General features: G+C 42.7%; 1 protein-coding gene and 1 long non-coding RNA gene across 7 annotated transcripts in view; one reads left to right on the top strand and one right to left on the bottom strand.

Moving 5' to 3' along the window:
- The window catches only part of ATP8B1 (ATPase phospholipid transporting 8B1), a 158347-nt gene extending 150102 nt beyond the window's left edge, over positions 1-8245 (top strand). For all 6 annotated transcript variants that reach the window (XM_008013974.3, XM_008013973.3, XM_008013976.3 and 3 more), the window contains 2 exons: positions 4210-4340; positions 5955-8245. In XM_008013974.3, coding sequence (XP_008012165.3) covers positions 4210-4340; positions 5955-6179 — 356 coding nt within the window. In that variant the 3' untranslated portion in view covers positions 6180-8245. The remainder of the gene's footprint in view (positions 1-4209; positions 4341-5954) is intronic.
- Positions 4-19481, bottom strand: LOC119620481 (uncharacterized). Its single transcript, XR_005236969.2, has 4 exons — positions 19314-19481; positions 15280-15375; positions 14521-14640; positions 4-373 (listed from the first exon to the last, which is right to left on the bottom strand). It is a non-coding gene; the product is annotated as an uncharacterized lncRNA (long non-coding RNA).
- Between the last annotated feature and the right edge of the window lie 643 nt (positions 19482-20124).

Below are 20124 nucleotides of genomic sequence, written 5' to 3' on the forward strand. Positions count from 1 at the left end.
GGTATTTTCCAAATTCCAAAAATAAATGTACAGACAAATGTCAGTAGTTTAGATTTTCACATAACTTCTGGTAAGTAATAAAATATACAAGGTGGAATGGCCAGGCACAGTGGCTCACACCTATAATCCCAGCACTTTGGGAGGCCGAGTCAGGTGGACTGCTTGAGCCCAGCAGTTCAAGACCAGCCTGGACAACATGGCAAAACCCTATCTCTACAAAAAATACAAAAAAATTAGCCATGCATGGTGGCACATGCCTGTAGTTCTAGCTACTGGAGAGACTGAAATGGGAGGATTGCTTGACCAGGACGTTGCAGCTACAGTGAGTGGTGATCGCACTGCTGTACTCCAGCCCAGCTGACGGAGCGGGACCCTGTCTCAAAAAGAAAAAAACAAAGCAAAACAAAACAAATATATACAAAGTATTAAGTATTGCTAGTGAAAAATCAATGTTCTGTCTGGAAATTAAGTGGTGATGGTGGGTTGAAAGTGCGTAACATGATGGGAGGAAAACAAATTAAAATAGCTTTACAATAGCGCTGTACATGGTTGAATTAGATAACTTAAGACTTAAAAGGCTAAATAAAAGCCTATTCTTTCTTTCTCATAAAAGCTAATATTGGGGCGAGATGTGGTGGCTCATGCCTATAATCCCAGCACTTTGGGAGGCCAACACAGCAGGATCTCTTGAATCCAGGAGTTCAAGACAAGCCTAAGCAACATAGGGAGAACTCATCTCTATCCTCCCCCCAAAAAAATAAATAAAATTGAAAAAAAATTAATGGGCATGGTGGTACACACTACACACTGGTGATTCCAGCTCCTCAGGAGGCTGAGGTGGGAAGGATTGCTTGAGCCTGGGAGATCGAGGCTACAGTGAGCCATGATTATGCCATCCCAGCCTGGGTGACAGAGTGAGACCCTTTCTTAAAAAAAAAATCCCCAAAACCTAGTATTGGTAGGTTTTTGGAAAAGTGAGTATACAAGTATTGCTGGTAACACTGAAATATATTTTAAGTTTTCCAAACATCTGAAAATGCATAAGGGATTATAAAACTTTTTATATATTTTGGCCAGGTATTTCTACTTGGGGAAAGTATCCTAAGACAATAAAACACACGAAGTTTTGGCAAAGCTAATTTGTACAGATGGCTCCACCATAACATTTCTAATTGTAAACAAGAGGAAAAAATGGAAATAACCCAAGACCTAAGAATATTATTAAATTAGCTAATCATACATGAAATACCAGTATGATGAAATTCTAGAATTCAAAAGTGGTCAACATTATTAGAAATATGTGTGCAGGCCAGGCACAGTGGCTCACCCCTATAGTCCTAGCAGTTTGGGAGGCTGAGACAGGAAGATCACTTCAGCCTAGGTGTTCAAGACCAGCCTGGGCAACATAGCGAGACCCTGTCTCTTAAAAAAATAATAATAAAGTAATAAAAAAGAGACAAATAAGAAATATGTGTGCAGAGCAATAAGTAAATTGATAGAAAACAAAATAGTTACGTGACCAATGATTACAATTGCATAAAATATACAACAAAATGACAAATGCTAGAATGAATGTGAAGTGATAAAAATATCATAAATATTATAAATATAAAATATTAATAAAAATTAATTATGAACTGGAATTCATGAGCTTCTTATTTTGAATAGAGAGCTTGGACTCACAATGAAAAACAATCCTCATAAACTAGTTTCCCTGGCTGGGTGTGGTGGCTCATGCCTGTAAACCCAGCACTTTGGGAGGCTAAGGTGGGCAGATCACGAAGTCAGGAGATCGAGACCATCCTGGCTAATATGGTGAAACCCCATCTCTACTAATAAATAGAAAAAATTAGCCAGGTGTGTTGGCGGGCACCTATAGTCCCAGCTACTCGAGAGGCTGAGGCAGGAGAATGGCGTGAACCCGGGAGGTGGAGCTTGCAGTGAGCCGAGACCGTGCCACTGCACTCCAGCCTGGGCGACAGAGTGAGACTCAGTCTCAAAAAAAAAAAAAAAAACTAGTTTCCCTGTAAAAGATTTAGATTTTTATGACCAGTTGTTGGGTTGTAAAAGTCCGTTGCTGTGGTAACCCTTTCCTTCTTGGGATTCAGCTCAGTTTTTTGTGATTTCCTTTACTAACTCTGTGTTTTAAAATACTAGTAACCCAGTTACTTAGCATATTCCCATAGGGAGTTTTTTAATCCCATACACACTTAGCAGGGTAAAAACCACATTTAAAATAAATAAAGACCATTGTTTTTACAAACGGAGAGTGTAAGTACAGAAAACATGATGAGAAACATGGCTCTAGAAGATGGTCATTTGATTTTGAAAATTGGGTCATGTCTGTGATTATGTGATTGTATTATTGAATTGAATTATTACTTCATTTGACATAAAAATTCAGAAAACAAATTGCAGTGGAAAAGCACGGCTCCAGTCAGGCAGAAGGAGGTTTTAATTCAGGCATTGCCATAGTTGGTTTTGTTGGCTTGGGCAAACTTTTTAACTTCTCCATAACACAATTTACTTATGTGACACAGGGATAATACCCATCTCTCAGAACTGATTCAATGACACAATCTGTATAAAACACCAGGTACTGGCAGTACTAGCTTTTTTTTTTTTTTTTTTTTTTTTTTTTTGAGATGGAGTCTCGCTTTGTCACCCAGGCTGGAGTACAGCGGCACAATCTTGGCTCACTACAACCTCCACCTCCCGGGTTCAAGCCTCCAGAGTAGCTGGGACTACAGGCACCTGCCTTCATCCCCGGCTAATTTTTGTATTTTTGTAGAGACAGGGTTTCACCATGTTGACCAGGCTGGTCTTGAACTCCTGACCTCAGGTGATCTGCCCACCTCGGCCTCCCAAAGTGCTGGGATTAAAGGCATGAGCTACCATGCCCAGCCTGGTAGTGCTATAGCTTTTATTATTTGGAGTTTCAAACCAGAACTAAAATTGAAAAGCGCTTTTTTTTTTTTTTTTTTTTTTTTTTTTAAGATGGATTCTCACTCTGTTGCCCAGACTGGAGTGCAGTGGCACGATCTTGGCTCACTGCAATCTCCACCTCCCAGGTTCAAGTGATTCTCATGCCTCAGCCTCCCAAATAGCTGGGATTACAGGCAGGCATCACCACACCCGGCTAATTTTGTATTTTTAGTAGAGACAGGGTTTCACCATATTAGCCAGGCTGGTCTCGAACTCCCCACCTCAGGTGATCTACCCACCTTGGCCTCCCAAAGTACTGGGATTACAGGTGTGAGCCACCACGCCCGGCTGAAAAGTGCTTTTTTAAATCCTTAAATTCAGAAGGCCAGGTGCTGTGGCTTGTGCCTATAATCCCAGCACTTTGGGAGGCCAATGTGGGCGAATCACTTGAGTTCAGGAGTTTGAGACCAGCCTGGGCAACATGGTGAAACCCCATCTCCACAAAAAATACAACACTTAGCCAAGTGTGGTGGTGCACACCTATAGTCCCAGCTATTTAGGACACTGAGGTAGGAGGTCACTTGAGCCCAGCAAGTTGAGGCTGCAGTGAGCCATGATAACACCACTGTACTCCAGCCTGGGTAACAGAGTGAGACCCTATCTCAGCAAAAAAGTCAGAAGTCTTGATCACCTAACTTTGCATTTTTAATCAATGCAATGTCAACAAATGTGCTTTTTTTCCTTATTTGCTCACTTATGTACATTTGCCTTGTTTCAAATAATTTACCTTCCCAATTTTGCTTTGCTTAGTCTGATTTTAAAATGTCTTTTCTTTGAGTCATAATGGATATTTTGGGGAGTCCAATCTGGTGGTAAAACTTTACCATAAATGATCTATTTATAGATTATGATATATTAACTTTTTTTTTTTTTTTTTTTGAGACAGAGTTTTGCTTTTGCTTTGTCACCCAGGCTGGAGTGCAGTGGCATGATCTCGGCTCACTGCAACCTCCGCCTTCCAGGTTCAAGCAATTCTCCTGCCTCCTGAGTAGCTGGGACTACAGGTGAATGTCACCACACCCAGCTGATTTTTTGTATTTTAGTAGAGACGGGGTTTCATCATGTTGCCCAGGCTGGTCTCGAACTCCTGAGCTCTGGCAATCCACCCACCTTGGCCTCCCAAAGTGCTAGGATTACAGGCATGAGCCACCGCACCTTGTGAAATATTAACTATGTTCTTAGGAAAAAAGGACCACAGTGATTCATTTGCCATGTTCTTTACAGGCACAGCTTCAAACGCTCTGAGACAGCCATACATTTGGTTAACTATAATCCTGACTGTTGCCGTGTGCTTACTGCCCGTCGTTGCCATCCGATTCCTGTCAATGACCATTTGGCCATCAGAAAGTGATAAGGTATATCGAATACAGTCCTCTCCCAAATCTGTCCCTCACAGAAACCAAAGCGTTTCCCAACAGCACCTTTCCTGCAAAATTCTAAGCTCATGGGAAGTTTTGTAAGAATGATTTTTCATGATTGCTTCTCTTTCTTTAACTCTATCTCACAAATAAGTCTTTTGGAATTGGGAATTTAGTGTGCTTTCTTTTTAATACAAAGATTACCAAACATAAACAAAAAAGGGAGAATAGAATAATGAGCCCCGTATATCTGTCCCCTCAGTTTAACAATTACCGTGTTAACATTTTGTCATACAAATCAGATGGGGTTTTCTTCTTTATTTAAAGAAAAAATGTCACCTTCTGTAGTAGCACCCTTTGAGCTACAAGGAACCGAAATCTGTGACTCAAAATATCTCTACAGTAGTGCGTCATCATTAATCATTAGCAGACTTCAGGCCCAGCTGATTGACCAACTTAATGTCAAAAAAGGACTGGGCAGGTTCTTGACATCTCTCCTCCCAGAAACCTTCATTATTAGCTTCATATGGATGCTGGAAGATGGCCAGAGCAGTTCTGGGCATCACATCCTGACATATCGGTGTCGGGGGGAGATAAGATACTATTCTGTAGCTCCTTAGGGGCCATGGAACTTCTCACCCAAGGGCCCCAGTACAGTGCCTTCAGGTCTCATGTGCCAAAATTAGGTCACTTGCCCATTCTGGACTAGTTTAGCAAAGGAAATCAACCTGCCCACCACCCATGAGAAATGTGGCTGTGGGGGTTGGGGGGGGTGATCTGAATACAATCAATTTCCATTAGAAAGAAGGAGAGAGCGGAGGCTAGTGAGGCAACCTTCAGTATCCCTCGGGTCTCCCTTTTGCAGTTCCAACAGTACACAGTAACAACCCGGAAAGGCCCTACTGAGTTTTCTCTTTGGCTGTACCCATCTGGTCTGAACTAGAAAAGGGCACTAGCTTCTGGGGAGTGGGAATCTTGGCTTTGCATTTTCTAGCTGTGTGACCTTGGAAAAGTTAGATAACCTTCCCTCAGCTTCTATATATATCTCCAGGTAGGTAGGTAGGTAGAACGATCGATCAATCTATGTATAACTATAGAGAGATGGATATAGATCTATATCATCATATCTATATGTCAATATATCTCTCTATAGATAAACAGATATAGGCAAGCATTGTGACTCACACCTGTAATCCCAGAACTTTTGGAGGCCGAGGCAGGTAGATCACTTGAGGTCAGGAGTTCAGGAGGACAGGACCAGCCTGGCCAACATGGTGAAAATGCATACTAAATATACAACATAATAAAAATACAAAAATTAGGTGTAGCAGCGCGTGTAACCCCAGCTACTCAGGAGGCTGAGGCAGGAGGATCGCTTGAACCTGGGAGGCAGAGGTTGCAGTGAGCCAAGATCACACCATTGCACTGCAGCCTGGGTGACAGAGCGAGACTCCATCTCAAAAAAAAAAAAAAAAAAAAAGAAGATATAGACACACACACACTATAAAGTGGGGACAGAGCTGCCTGCATCAAAATGGGGCAGGCATCTGGCCAGGCCTCCTCCCTGGAGTGGACCTTATCTTCATCCCTCCCCATCTCTCCCTCTTGCAGATCCAGAAGCATCGCAAGCGGTTGAAGGCGGAGGAGCAGTGGCAGCGGCGGCAGCAGGTGTTCCGCCGGGGCGTGTCATCGCGGCGCTCGGCCTATGCCTTCTCGCACCAGCGGGGCTACGCGGACCTCATCTCCTCCGGGCGCAGCATCCGCAAGAAGCGCTCGCCGCTTGATGCCATCGTGGCCGATGGCACCGCGGAATACAGGCGCACCGGGGACAGCTGATCCCTCACCCCCAGGCCGGGACGCGGCCACAGAGCACGTCTATTTTTTTATGAAAGATTCTCAGGACTTCGTGTGTGTGTGTGTGAATTGCATTCGTCACAAAGATATTGAAGACAATAAATAACCTTTATAACAAACTCCTTGGGTTGAACTATTAAACAATAGCAGAGCCAAGAAATAGGACTTTTAAAAGTCCTATTATTCGGCTGGGCGTGGTGGCTCATGTCTGTAATCCCAGCACTTTGGGAGACTGAGGAGGGGAGATTACCTGAGGCCAGGAGTTCGAGACCAGTCCAGCCAACATGGTGAAACCCTGTCTCTACCGTAAATTAAAAAATGAGCCGGGCTTGGTGGTGGGCACCTGTAATCCCACCTGTTTGAGAGGCTGAAGCAGGAGAATCGCTTGAACCTGGGAGATGGAGGTTACAGTGAGCCAAGACTGTGCCACTACACTCTAGCCTGAGTGACAGAGCAAGACTATGTCTTAAGAAAAATTTAAAAATAGGCCGGGCATGGTGGCTCATGCCTGTCATCCTAGCACTTTGGGAGACCAAGGCGGGTGGATCACTTGAGGTCAGGAGTTCCAGACCAGCCTGGCCAACACAGTGAAACCCCGTCTCTACTAAAAATATAAAAATTAGCTGGAAATTGCTTGAACCTGGGAGGTGGAGGTTCCAGTGAGCCGAGATCGTGGCACTGCACTCCAGCCTGGGCAAGAGAGTGAGACTCCATCTCCAAAAAAATTTTTTTTAATAATAATAAAAGTCCTATTATTCAACTGGTTATGTACACTATGGTTGAAAGGGAACGTTCTAATCCAGTCTCAATCCAGGGCAATAGAATTACAAAGTATGTTGTATTTCAGTTCAAATGGTATTGTATTATAAAATTAGTTACAATTTCCTTTCTGTGATCTTCAGCATAATTTCCCAGAGGCTCCTTTTTACCTCCATAGGCCACCGTAACATATTTTTAAATTTATAGTAGTAATGACAAATGACATCAGTGTTCATCATCTGAAAGCTAAGTGGTTCAATCACTTTTTCAAAGTTGATAGTAGATTGCATGGTTTCATGTTCTCCTCATATTGGTTTAATAATTCTATTTAATCAAGGAAAACAACTTCAGATTCCATAAAGTTTCAGTTTATTTTTGGTTTACTACTGGGTGAGACAGCACATTACATACTTTTACTATCAAATATTATTTTAGCAGCTTCCCATAGTACCAAATGACTTAATTCCCTACTCTCATTTTTTAAAGCATCTAAATATTTCTAGGCTTAAAAAAAGGGTTTTTAAAAACTGAGGATATCAGTGATAAATTGCAGAATATTTTGTAAAGCTTTCTTTTGGAAAGCAAACTTTTGTGCCTGCCTATATGTAAAGTATTTTATAAGGGACTTGAACAGAGACCTCACTCTTTTTCACTTGTCTTATGTCTTGAGAGAAAAGGCTATTGGCAGCCACATTCCTAAGACTGGGGAATGGTGTGTCCTTTTAAATTTGAAGATAACTTTAGGTAATTATGGAAACTCCTCAAAGAGGTAAAAGTAATTTTTTTCCAGACATTTTTCTCATTCTGTGTCTTTCACACACTAGTTTCCATAGTTCAATAATTCTGTTTTTTACCATCGGGCTGTGAATGTTCACAATATCAGTCCCGTTGAATTCCTATGAGGTAATCACAATGTGTATATAGTTCATTTTCTAGGTTTGATAAAAGAATGTATGGCTTTTTATTCTGTGGAAGTAAAATGCTGAACGTTTACAACTTTTCCTTGTAAATAAAAAATTGTAAGTTTTTTTTTTTTTACAGAAAAGTTAGCTTGTGTAATTCTGTTAGTTTCAGATTTCTCTCCTGTTTTCGCAAATTGTGGGAAAGATTGACAATGCAAATGTGTCAAAGACATACTGTTGGGTGCAATACTAACAATTTTAAAATGCAAATTTCTTTGGATAAATTATTTCTATATTCTGTAAATCTGAGATTTAATGTATATTTTGTTAAAAAAATGATTTAGTAAAATCTTTGAAAAGTATAATCTTCTAAAGTATTTAAATTGGCTTTTGTTGTTGTTGTCATTTTTAAGAATAGGGTATGTGACAGAAGAATCTAGTCCCACAAGGTTTCTAGAGGAATGCAGGGGTCCTTTAGTGGTGAGAAAGTCAGGGACAGGGAAACTAAGTGTTAGGGAAGAAGTGATGGAGAAAAGGTGATCAGGACCAGGCACTGTGGCTCACGCCTGTAATCTCAGTACTTTGGAAGGCTGAGGCAGGAGAATCACTTGAGGCCAGGAGTTTGAGACCAGCCTGGGCAACATAGCAAGACTCCGTCTTTTAAAAAAAAAAAAACAAAAAACAAAAAACTGGGTGTAGTGGCATGTGCCTGTAGTCCCTGTTGCTTGGGCGGCTGAGGTGGGAGGATAACTTGAGCCCAGGAGTTTGAGGCTGCAGTAAGCTTTGCTCATGCCACTGTACTGAAGCCTGGGTAACAGAGCAAGACTCTGTCTCTAAAAGAATTAAAAAGTTGATCAGACTTCAGAGACAGAGGGGTAAAGATTTAGAGTTAGGGAGGTCAGCCAGGCATGGTGGCTCATGCCTGTAATCCCAGCACTTTAGGAGACTGAAGTGGGTGGGTCACTTGAGGCCAGGAGTTCGAGACCAGTCTGGCCAACATGGCGAAACTCTGGCTCTACTAAAAATACAAAAATTTAGCCGGGTGAGGTGGCGCACATCTGTAGTCCCAGCTACTCTGGTGGCTGAGGCAGGAGAATTGCTGGAACCCAGGAAGCGGAGGTTGCAGTGAGCCATGATTGTGCCACTGTTCTCCAGCCTGGGCAATGGAGTGAGACTCTCTCAAAAAAAAAAAAAAAAAAAGGAAGATTAACTCTGGGTTTTTCCAACTGACTTCAACTCTTTAGCCAGAATGAAAGGAAAGGTAACCCTCAACCAAAAGTAAGGGCTTGGGCTGGGCATGGTGGCTCATGCATGTAATCCCAGCACTTTGGAAGGCCAAGGTGGGTAGGTCACCTGAGGTTAGGAATTCGAGACCAGCACGGCCAATATGGCGAAACCCCATCTCTTCTAAGAATAAAAAAATCAGCCAGGCATGGTGGTGCATGCCTGTAATCCCAGCTACTTGGGAAGCTGAGGCAGAAGAATCGCTTGAACCTGGGAGATGAAGGTTGCAGTGGGCTGAGATTGTGACACTGCACTCTAGCCTGGGTGACAAAGCGAGACTCTATCTCAAAAAACAAAACAAAAAAAGTAAGGGCTGGGAAGTGAGCAGATAGTCCTAGAAATACATGATGAATCGTTGGCAGAAAAATGAGCAAAGAGGAGTGAGTGAGGAAGTGGATGGGAGACGTGGGGTTTGAGGCTGCGGGAGTCTGACCAGGCTGTGGGACAGACAGCTCTTGGATGCAAGGGAAGCCGTGACCCCACTAAGAAGGTTCTCTCTGCGTCAGAGATGGGCGACTCTTTGGGAGGCATAATTAGCAGCAGGTTATAGAAAAATATCAGTCTTGGGGTGCTTGGGGTTGGAGGAGATGGGCAAATTACTAGCCTCTGCAATATAAATGGCAGGAAAATCGAGTAAATCTGGGAGATCATCCCAAAAAAAATAAAAGTCACTTTTTCCTGCAATATACTACTGTATTTAAGTTGTTTGAGGGATAAATGTTTTCAATCAAAGAGCACCACCTAAAGGTTCTTACTCATGTTCAGCACCAGAAACTGCTCAGTAACAACATCTGATGGGAATAAAATGATTCTTGAGAGACTTCAATGTGATAGCAAAATGTACCCTAATGGAATCGAAATATATTTTAACAATTGCTGCCTTCATGTGATGTGAATGAAACTTAGGAAAACCGTCAGCTCCTAAGAGTCCTGCTAGAAAGTTAGGGCTGCACTATAACTCTGGGGCATTTATAAAAATGAAAAGGCCTGTCAAAACACTGAAGACAATACAACATAGATCTCAGGACAAAGTGGAGGTTGGGGCCCTTAAAAATAACCACTGTAATGCAATCATTTTTTTTCCTGCTAAAAAATACAGTAAAGGTCGGGCACGGTGGTTCACGCCTGTAATCCCAGCACTTTGGGAGGCCCGGGCGGGCGGATCACCTGAGGCCAGGAGTTCGAGACCAGCCTGACCAACATGGAGAAACCCATCTCTACTAAAAATAAAAATCAGCAGGGCATGGTGGTGCACGCCTGTAATCCCAGCTACTTGGGAGGCTGAGGCACGAGAATCGCTTGAACCCAGGAGGCGGAGTTTGAAGTGAGCCGAGATCACGCCATTGTACTCCAGGCTGGGCAACAAGAGTGACACTCCATCTCAGAGAAAAAAACAAACAAAAAGAAACAGCAAAAATGATTTTCTTGATTAGATATTTCTCCAAAGAAGAGATATAGCCGGGCACAGTGGGTAGCTCACGCCTGTAATCCCAACACTTTGGGAGGCCAAGGCAGATCACCTTAGGTCCAGAGTTTGAGACCAGCCTGACCAATATGATGTAACCCTGTCTCTACTAAAAATACAAAAATTAGCCGGGAATGGTGGCGTGTGCCTGTAATCCCAGCTACTCGGGAGGCTGAGACAGGAGAATTGCTTGAACCTGGAAGGTGGAGGCTGCGGTGAGCCGAGATCAAGCCACTGCACTCCAGCCTAGAAAACAAGAGAGAAACTCCACCTCAAAAAAAAAAAAAAAAAAGAGATATAAATGGTCAATAAGCATATGAAAATATGCTCAACATCATTAGTCATCAGGGAAAGTCATCAAAATTGAGGCTGGGTGCGGTGGCTTATGCCTGTAATCCCAGCACTATGGGAGGCTGAAGTAGGCGGATCACCTGAGGCCAGGATTTGGAGACCAGCCTGGCCAACATGGTGAAACCCCATCTCTACTAAAAATACAAAAATGAGCCAGGGGTGGTGGCATGTACCTGTAATCCCAGCTACCTGGGAGGCTGAGGCAGGAGAATTGTTTGAACCCAGGAGGCAGAGGTTGTGGTGAGCCAAGATTGCATCACCGCACTCCAGCACTGGGTGACAAAGTAAGACTGTGTCAAAGAAAAAAAAAAAAAAAAACAGAAAAAAAAAAAACACCATACTAGAAAGGGTTGATTCTCCCTACAATAATTTAAAAATGGCATATAGTCCTCATAAAAATGCCAACAGTTTCCTGTAATAGACAGGCTGATTCAAAAGTTCATATGGAAAAATTAATGTCAGAAAACTGTAAGCAATGAGGTGAGACTACTCCTACCAGATATTATGCCATATTGTAATTTGAAAAACAGTTTCAGTGGTATGGTTCTGATACATGATGACACAGACATTCCATGGAACAGAATAGAAAATCCAGAAATAGACACAAACACGTGAACATTTACTATATAAAGTGGCATCAAAGGTGGGTGGGGGAAAGATGGACTTTTAAATAGACAGTGTTGAGACAAGAGGGAAACAAATTAGATATCATGCACTGTAGTAGAATAGACTCCAAATAATAAAGAGATTTAAATGTAAAACAAAAAAAAACTCATAAAAGTACTTGAAGAAAATCACGAGGAAATTCAAATACTGGAGTGGGGAAAGATTTTCTAATTAAGACTAAAAATCTAAAGCCTCAAAGGAAAGGCTAATAATTTCAAATACGTAAATATTTTTAAAACCCCCATTATGGCAAAAAAAAAAGAAAAAGAAAAAAAGGTATAAGCAAAGACAAATGGCAAAACGGAGAAAAAGTGTGCAAGTCTTAGTTCAGGCTGCTATGACAAAATACCACAAACTGCATGGTTTATATAAGCAACAGAAATTTTTTCTCACAGTTCTGGCAGAAGCTAGAAGTCTTAGGTCAAGGGATTGACAGATTTGGTGTCTGCTGAGGAAATGCTTTCTGGTTCGCAAATAGTGCCTTCTGACTGTCTTTACATGGTGGAAGGGGCCAACAAGTTCCTTCAGGACTATTTTATAAAGACATAATCCCTCCTGATTTAATCACCGCTGAACGTCTCCACCTCCTAATATCACCTTGGAGGTTAGCATTTCAGCATATGAATTTTAAGGGGGCACAAACCTTCAGACCATAGCAGTCAAAGTTGTGGGAAAAAAAAAAAGTCAGAGAAAAAGAAATACAAATGGGGCGGGGTTCGGTGGCTCATCCCTGTAATCCCAGCACTTTGGGAGGTCGAGGTGGGCGTATTACTTGAGGCCAGGAGTTCGAGACCAGCCAGGCTAACATGGTGAAAACCCATGTCCATTAAAAATACAAAAATTAACTGGGTGTGCAACTGTAGTCCCAGCTACTAGGGAGGCTGAGGCAGGAGAATAACTTGAACCTGGGAGGTGGAGGTTGCAGTGAATTGAGATTGCACCACTGCACTCCAGCTTGGGCAATAGAGCCAGACTCTGTCTCAAAAAAAAAGAAATACAAATGGCTCTTAAACACATGAAACGATGTTTAAACTTACCTGAAATAAAGCAGTGCAAATCAAAATGATTTTGACAAGTCATCTTCACCTATTAATTTGGCAAAAACAAGAAAGTTTGGTAATGCACTGTTAAGGCTGTGGCAAAACAAGCCTTCTAATTTATTACTGAAAAGTATATAAATTGAAACTCTAGGAAAGGCAATTTAGCCATAACCATTAATTTTTTTTTTTTTTTTTTTTTGAGACAGAGTTTCGCTCTGTCACCTAGGCTGGAGTGCAGTGGTGCAATCTCAGCTCACTGCAACCTCCGCCTCCCAGGTTCAAGCTATTCTCCTGCCTCAGCCTCCCGAGTAGCTGGGACTACAGGCACGTGCCACCACTCCCAGCTAATTTTTTGTATTTGCTTTTTTTAGTAGAGATGGGGTTTCACCATGTTAGCCAGGATGGTCTCGATCTCCTGACCTTGTGATCCGCCCGCCTCAGATTACCAAAGTGTTGGGATTACAGGTGTGAGCCACCACGCTCAGTCCTTGCCATTAAAATTTTAAGTGTGTATTCCCTTTGACTTGGCAATCACACTTCTCAAATTCATCTTGCAGATATATTTGCCCACAACGGAAATGACATGTACAGTGATTGTATAATCAAAATATCGGCAGGCAGTAAGCTAGCAATCCATCAGTTTAACTACAGTTAAATGAAATAAGTTCCATCCCAATAACAGGATACAATGAAACTATAATGGGAGCTAAGGGAGAAGAATAAAAGATCTCCATTCATTGTGGAGTGTGAAGAGTCAGGTACAGAATTGTGTATGTGGCGACAACCTTTCATATAAAAAAGAAAAAAGAGGAGGCGATTAAATTGATGTGTAGAGTCAATGCAATTCCAATTGAAATCCCATGAGATTTTTTTTTTGGTAAAAATTGATAATTTGATTCTAAAATTCATCTGGAAATGCAAAGGACCTAAAATAGCCAAAATAACTCTGCAGAAGAAAAACAAAGTTGGAGGAAGAACACGACTTGATTTTGAAAGTTGTTACTGGCATGGGCTGAAGAACCACTTGTTAAGTACTATGCTGACTGGCTGGGGGACAGGATCGTTGGGACCTCAAGCCTCAGAGTCATCCGGTTTACCCATGCCACAAAGCTGCACATATACCCTTTAATCTATAATACAAGTCAAAATTTTAAAAATAAAATAAATGTGAAATTAGGGCCAAAAAAGAGGAAACTATTATAAAGCTACAGCAATCAAAACAGCATAGTATTGGCTTAAAGAGAGCAGGTAGATCAATGGAACCTAATAGAGTCCATAAATAAATCCATACATCAATGGACAACTGATACTGAACAAGGTTACAAAAGCGATGAGGTGGAGAAAGGATGGCCTTCTCAATAAATGGTGCCGGGACATTTGATATTCACACGCGAAAAAATGAACTCAGATCCCTACCTGGAACCGTACTTTGTCCTCACAAAAGATCTGAACAGACACTTCAACACAGAAGATATAGGTAAGGCAAAAAAGCACATGAGAAGATGCTCAACATCATTAGTCACTAGGGAAATACATTAGAAAACTTTTTGGGGTGATGGATTTGTTCCCTATCCCCAATTGTGGTGATGGTTTCACAGGTATACATATAAGTTAAAACATATCAAATTGCACATTTTAAATGTGTACACTTTGTCATATATTTTTTTTTCCTTTTGAGATAGGGTCTCACTCTGTTGCCCAGGCTGGAGTGCAGGGGCACCATCTTGGTTCACTGCAAACTCCAACTCCTGGGTTCAAGAGATTCTCCTGCCTCAGCCTCCTGAGTAGTTGGGATTACAGGCATGCATCACCATGCCCAGCTAATTTTTGTATTTTCAGTAGAGACGGGGTTTTACCGTGTTGGCCAGGCTGGTCTTGAACTCCTGATCTCAGGTGATCCGCCTGCCTCAGTCTCCCAAAGTGCTGGTATTACAGGCATGAGCCACAGTGCTCAGGCTGTTATATATTATTTATGCCTAAAACAAAACCAAACCAAAAAAAAAGCTGTTTTAAGGAAAGGAAGGAAGGAATAAAGGAGGTAGATTGAGAGGAATATAGTCATATTTCAACAAGAATCTCTAGATATAAAAGAGACTAGTAGGGCATGCATGGCGGCTCATGCCTGTAATCCCAGCACTTTGGGAGGCTGAGGCAGGTGGATCACGAGGTCAGGAGTTCGAGACCAGTCTGGCCAACATGGTGAAACCCTGTCTCTACCAAAAATACAAAAATTAGCCGGGTGTGGTGGCGGATGCCTGCAATCCCAGCTATTCGGGAGGCTGAGGCAGAGAATCGCCTGAACCCAGGAGGCGGAGGTTTGCAGTGAGCTCAGATCATACCACTGCACTCCAGCCTGGGCGACAGAGTGAAACTCCGTCTCAAAAAAAAAAAAAAAAAAAAAAAGAGACAAGTGAAAGTTGTTATGAGGAGTGAGACCTTTAAATATTGAATTATCTTTCCATACTTTTAAAATTAAAAATACTGAACCATATGGACACATTTTCTATTTCAAAAATTAAACAATAAAAAATAGAAATGGTTTTTAGGCCAGAAGGAGTAATTTGAGTTAATATTTTTCCTGCTTAAGTCACAAAGCCTCCCAAACTGAGACTCACCCAAGCCCACAAGCTTCTCCCTAGAGCAGCAACCGCAGCTCTTCACATCGTCCTCTTGGGTGACTGCCAGTGCCCAGAGATGGGGACTTCCTGTTGCTATAGACAGAGTGGTGTGTTTTGTTAGGCCATTTATATGCACACACATATTCTTTGCCCTCAGAAGAGTCTGGGTAACATCTTAAAGTCGTGTCAAAATAGTGGAAAGGACCAGTGGAATTTGAAAGACTGTTTTCAGAGTCAAAGACCAGTATGGATTTACCACCATATTGTCCAATTAATTATCAGCTAAGATGACCTTAGCAATAAGATGCATAGAAAGAAATAACTCTCACAATTTTAAAATTATCAGGAATTTTGCTTCAAAACGTGAATCAAATAGAATGTATTTGTATTAACAAATAATTTGTATTAATCAAATAGTAATGTGTTAATAAATACGAGGAAGGAAAATTTTAATATGGAGAGAAATTTAAACTTCCTGATCTAGGATGGTGGTTAAAAATCCAAGGTGCTGGCCTAGCACAGTGGCTCATGCCTGTAACCCCAGCATTTTGGGAGGCTGAGATGGGTGGATCATTTGAGGTCAGGGGTTGGAGACCAGCCTGATCAACATGGTGAAACCCCATCTCTACTAAAAGTACAAAAATATTAGCCAGGCATGGTGGCGCATGCCTGTAGTCCCAGCTACAGGGGAGGCTGAGGCAGGAGAATCGCTTGAACCAGGAGGCGGAGGTTGCAGTGAGCCAAGGTCACATCGCTGCACTCCAGCCTGGGAGACAAAGCAAGACTCCGTTAAAAAAAAAAAAAAAAAAAAAAAAAAAAAAAAAAAAAATCCAAAATCCAAGGTGCTCTGGCCAAGTTTAAAATATAGATTGTCTCACTCCAGATAACCTGTTTTTGACTTCCAGTTGGAAAGATGTCAATATGCCTTTGGCCCCTGATGCTGAGACTGTTGCAATTATTCTGGAAGGCTGTTGTAAGCCCTGAAATGTCTCCTTGTTTCTTTTCCATGAGAGGATTAAAGATATTGGATCTGGCTTGTAGAGTGAACGTGGGAGGGTTTTTTGTCTAGCATTTCTCATCAGGAATCAATTCTCCCAGTTGATAAGAATCAACCTTTAGAATAGAGGTTGATTTGCCCGCTGGGAGTCATCTTGCAGTTTCATTATAAAATGGTTCTGCTGAGCCAAGCTGCATAATGAATAAACCAATCTATGGAAATGCTATAGGAGGTTTTCTGTTACCATCCATTTGGGGGTTCCCACCTACCTTCGGCTTCCTTATTTAAATTTTGTGTGAACAACATAAAAACTTTGTGCTCATCGAAGAGTTTAATAAAAACAACACAAAGGACTGTTTCTAAAGGAGCTTTGAAAGTTCTAGAAAATTTACATCAAGATTTCATCACTGCAAACATCTTGAGTAAATAGAAACTCAAAAGGGCTCTTTTATGTTTACTGAATTTGTCCAAGAATGAACTATTTTATAGGATTCTGTGGCTTGGGGTGAAAATATTTTTATGACCTAACAGCAAAAAACAAAACAAAACAAAACAAAAACCCAAACCTGATTAACTAAAATATCATCAGCTGAGCTTCTGAGACCCCAAGAGACCCCTTAAGACTCTCAATTCCAGCTGGGCACAGTGGCTAACGCCTGTAATCCCAGCACTTTGGGGGGCCAAGGCAAGTGGATCACTTGAGGTCAGGAGTTCGAGACCAGCCTGGCCAACATGGAAAAACGCCGTCTCTACTAAAAATACAAAAATTAGCCAAGCATGGTGGCAGACACCTGTAATCCCAGCTCTCGGGAGGCTGAGGCAGGAGAATTGCTTGAACCTGGGAGGTGGAGGTTGCAGTGAGCCGAGATCGTGCCATTGCACTCCAGCCTGGGGGACAGAGTGAGACTTCGTTTCCAAAAAAAAAAAAAAAAAAGTCTCAATTTCTATAAAGTGATACAAGATCGTTCTTCAAACTAACCAAGAGGACTTCATTGCTTTTAGAGGACACAATTAATTCTGTTTTGAAAGTTTCCCCACCTCTATAGAGAAAATGTTCTTCTCTATTTGACTCTGTCTTCACCTTTCTTAACAGCTATCCCAAATCCCACATCATACCCAGATCAATTCCGTGAAGCAGCTAGCCTGGGCTAAAGTTAATTGTACCTTTAAAAAGCAATAGGGCTGGGCGCAGTGGCTCACGCCTGTAATCCCAAGACTTTGGGAGGTTAAGGTGCGCGCATCCCTTGAGCCCAGGAGTTCGAGACCAACCTGGGCAACAGGGCAAAACTCCCCAAACCCTGTCTCTACAAAAGAAAGAAAAGAAAAGAAAAGAAAAGAGAAGAGAAGAGAAGAGAAGAGAAGAGAAAAGAAAAGAAAAGAAAAGAATCAGCCAGGTGTGATGGTGTGTGCGTGTAGTCCCAGCTACTTTTGAGGCTGAGGTGGAGTTCGAGACCAACCTGGGCAACAGGGCAAAACTCCCCAAACCCTGTCTCTACAAAAGACAGAAAAGAAAAGAAAAGAAAAGAAAAGAAAAAAGAAAAGAAAAGAAAAGAAAAGAAAAGAAAAGAAAAGAAAAGAAAAGAAAAGAAAAGAAAAGAAAAGAAAGAAAAGAAAAGAGAAAAGAAAAGAATCAGCCAGGTGTGATGGTGTGTGCGTGTAGTCCCAGCTACTTTTGAGGCTGAGGTGGGAGGATCACCCCTGTCTCAAAAGAATAAAAAAAAAATAGCTGGGCGTGGTGGCTCACACTTGTAATCCCAGCACTTTGGGAGGCCGAGGTGGGTGGACCAGCTGAGGTCAAGAGTTTGAGACCAGCCTGGCCAACATGGAGAAACCCCGTCTCCACTAAAAATACAAAATTAGCCAGCATGGTGGTGCATGCCTGTAATCCCAGCTACTCCGAAGGCTGAGGTAGGAGAATCACTTGAATCTGGGAGGCAGAGGTTGCGGTGAGCCGAGATTGCTCCATTGCACTCCAGCCTGGGCAACAAGAGCAAAATTCTGTCTCAAAAAAAAAGAAGAAGAAAAATAAAAATAAGAAGCAGTGGCAAGCCAGAGCATACACAGCCTGGTAAGCCTGTAAGGATGTTGAGGTGAACCCTGAGAGCAAAAGTCAGTCCACGGAAGGTTGCTAGAGAATGAAATGACTGTGTTTATATTTGAAAGTGTTCGCCCTGGCTGGAGTGTGGAGATTAGATTGGAGAGGTGTGGGGAATCCAGAAGATAGGTGGAGAGGCTAGCCAGAGGGAGGATGCGACTAGCATTGCACTGGAGGGAAAGGATGGATGCCAAAGCACAAGAGTGTAGGTGTCCAGGGAGGGCTGTCAGACAGCACCCATTTAATAGCTTGAAACAAGAGACTGGTAATTTGCTGAGATCTGGGGCTGTGGGAAGGCCCTACGGTTTATTATCACTTTACAATTGAAACATCTGTGGCTTAGAAAGGTTAAGAAACTTGACCAGGCTCACCAAGCCAGAAAATGGGTTCTGTGATCTACGGAATGCATCTCTCTGGCTTCATTCAGAGCTCTAACTGTACAGGAGTTACCACTGTTTACCCTCCTTAAAGAGTGAGCATCCAGGGGACTTTAAAATAACTGTAATTTTTTTAGTGAGAGACAAAGTGCTTACAAGGAAGCAGCGTGCAATCACGAAGAAGCCTGGGAATCACTGAAGCAAATCTCAGTGCTTAAACTTAACTACAGGAAAAGGAAAGTTAAGTTTTCGGTTCCTCAAATTAATAGTTTCATCGTAATGATAATTCCCACTTTTAGTTTGCCATTTACAAGCCAATTTTATTTTTTATTGCATCTATCATCTATCTATAATTTATTTATTAATTAGAGACAGGGTTTCTCTCTGTAGCCCCAGGCTGGAGTGCAGTGGCATGATCACAGTTCACTGCAGCCTCGACATCCCTGGCTCAAGCGATCCTCCCACCTCAGCCTCCTAGGTAGTTAGGACCACAATCCCATGCCAATAAGCCCGGCTAATGTTTGTAATTTTTGTAGAGGGGTGGGGGCGAGGGGAAGCTCACCATGTTGCCCAGGCTGGTCTCGAACTCCTGGCCTCAAGCGACCCTCCACCTCCGCCTCGGCCTCCCAAAGTGCTGGGACTACAGGCGTGAGTCACCGCCCTTGATGTCATGTAAAATATTACTAAGATTTTCCAACTGTTTCATTGATTTGTTAATTAAGTGCACTCGGCTTGGACCCCCTCCCCGATTCCCGGTCTTGGGACAGGGAAAGGAGCCCTAGGGGCGCTCGCAGTGATGTTTGCCTGTTCTCTTTCCGAAGCCTGTTTTGAGGAGCAAAAAACAGAATGTCCAGGAAGGCTCTTTGAAGATGTCTGTGAGTTTGCCTGAGGACAGCTCCTGGAAGGCAGTGTCCCCGCGACTAGGGCGAGCCCCGGACTCCCCACCATCCCAGACTCCCCAACACCCAAAGGCGCGGCGCCGCGAGCAGGACCAAGTAAGAAATACAGCACAACGCGCCTGAAACGCGGAAGTGGCCCGGAGACAACATGGCGGCGCAGGCGTCAAGTGCCCTAACCTCGAGCCGGCGGCCAGGTACGGTGGCCTGTGGGGGACGCCCCATTAAAAGAACAGAGACGCTCATCCTAGGCCTGGAAGAGCAAAGTGGGGGCCGGTGAAGCGACCTTGAGCGCAAATATGAGTGGGCGCGGAGACCTAACAGCAAGGGCCGCAGCGGGAGGCCGCCCCTTGCTGGCCAGAATCGGAATGAAGAGACACGAACAGTGCTGTTCATTCTGGCCGTCCGGAGTAGCTGGGACTATAGGCGTGCGCCCACCATGCCAGGCTAATTTTTAAAAAAAAATTTGTGGAGACG

Source organism: Chlorocebus sabaeus, chromosome 18 (assembly GCF_047675955.1).
Source record: "Chlorocebus sabaeus isolate Y175 chromosome 18, mChlSab1.0.hap1, whole genome shotgun sequence".
NCBI classification, from domain to species: domain Eukaryota; kingdom Metazoa; phylum Chordata; class Mammalia; order Primates; family Cercopithecidae; genus Chlorocebus; species Chlorocebus sabaeus.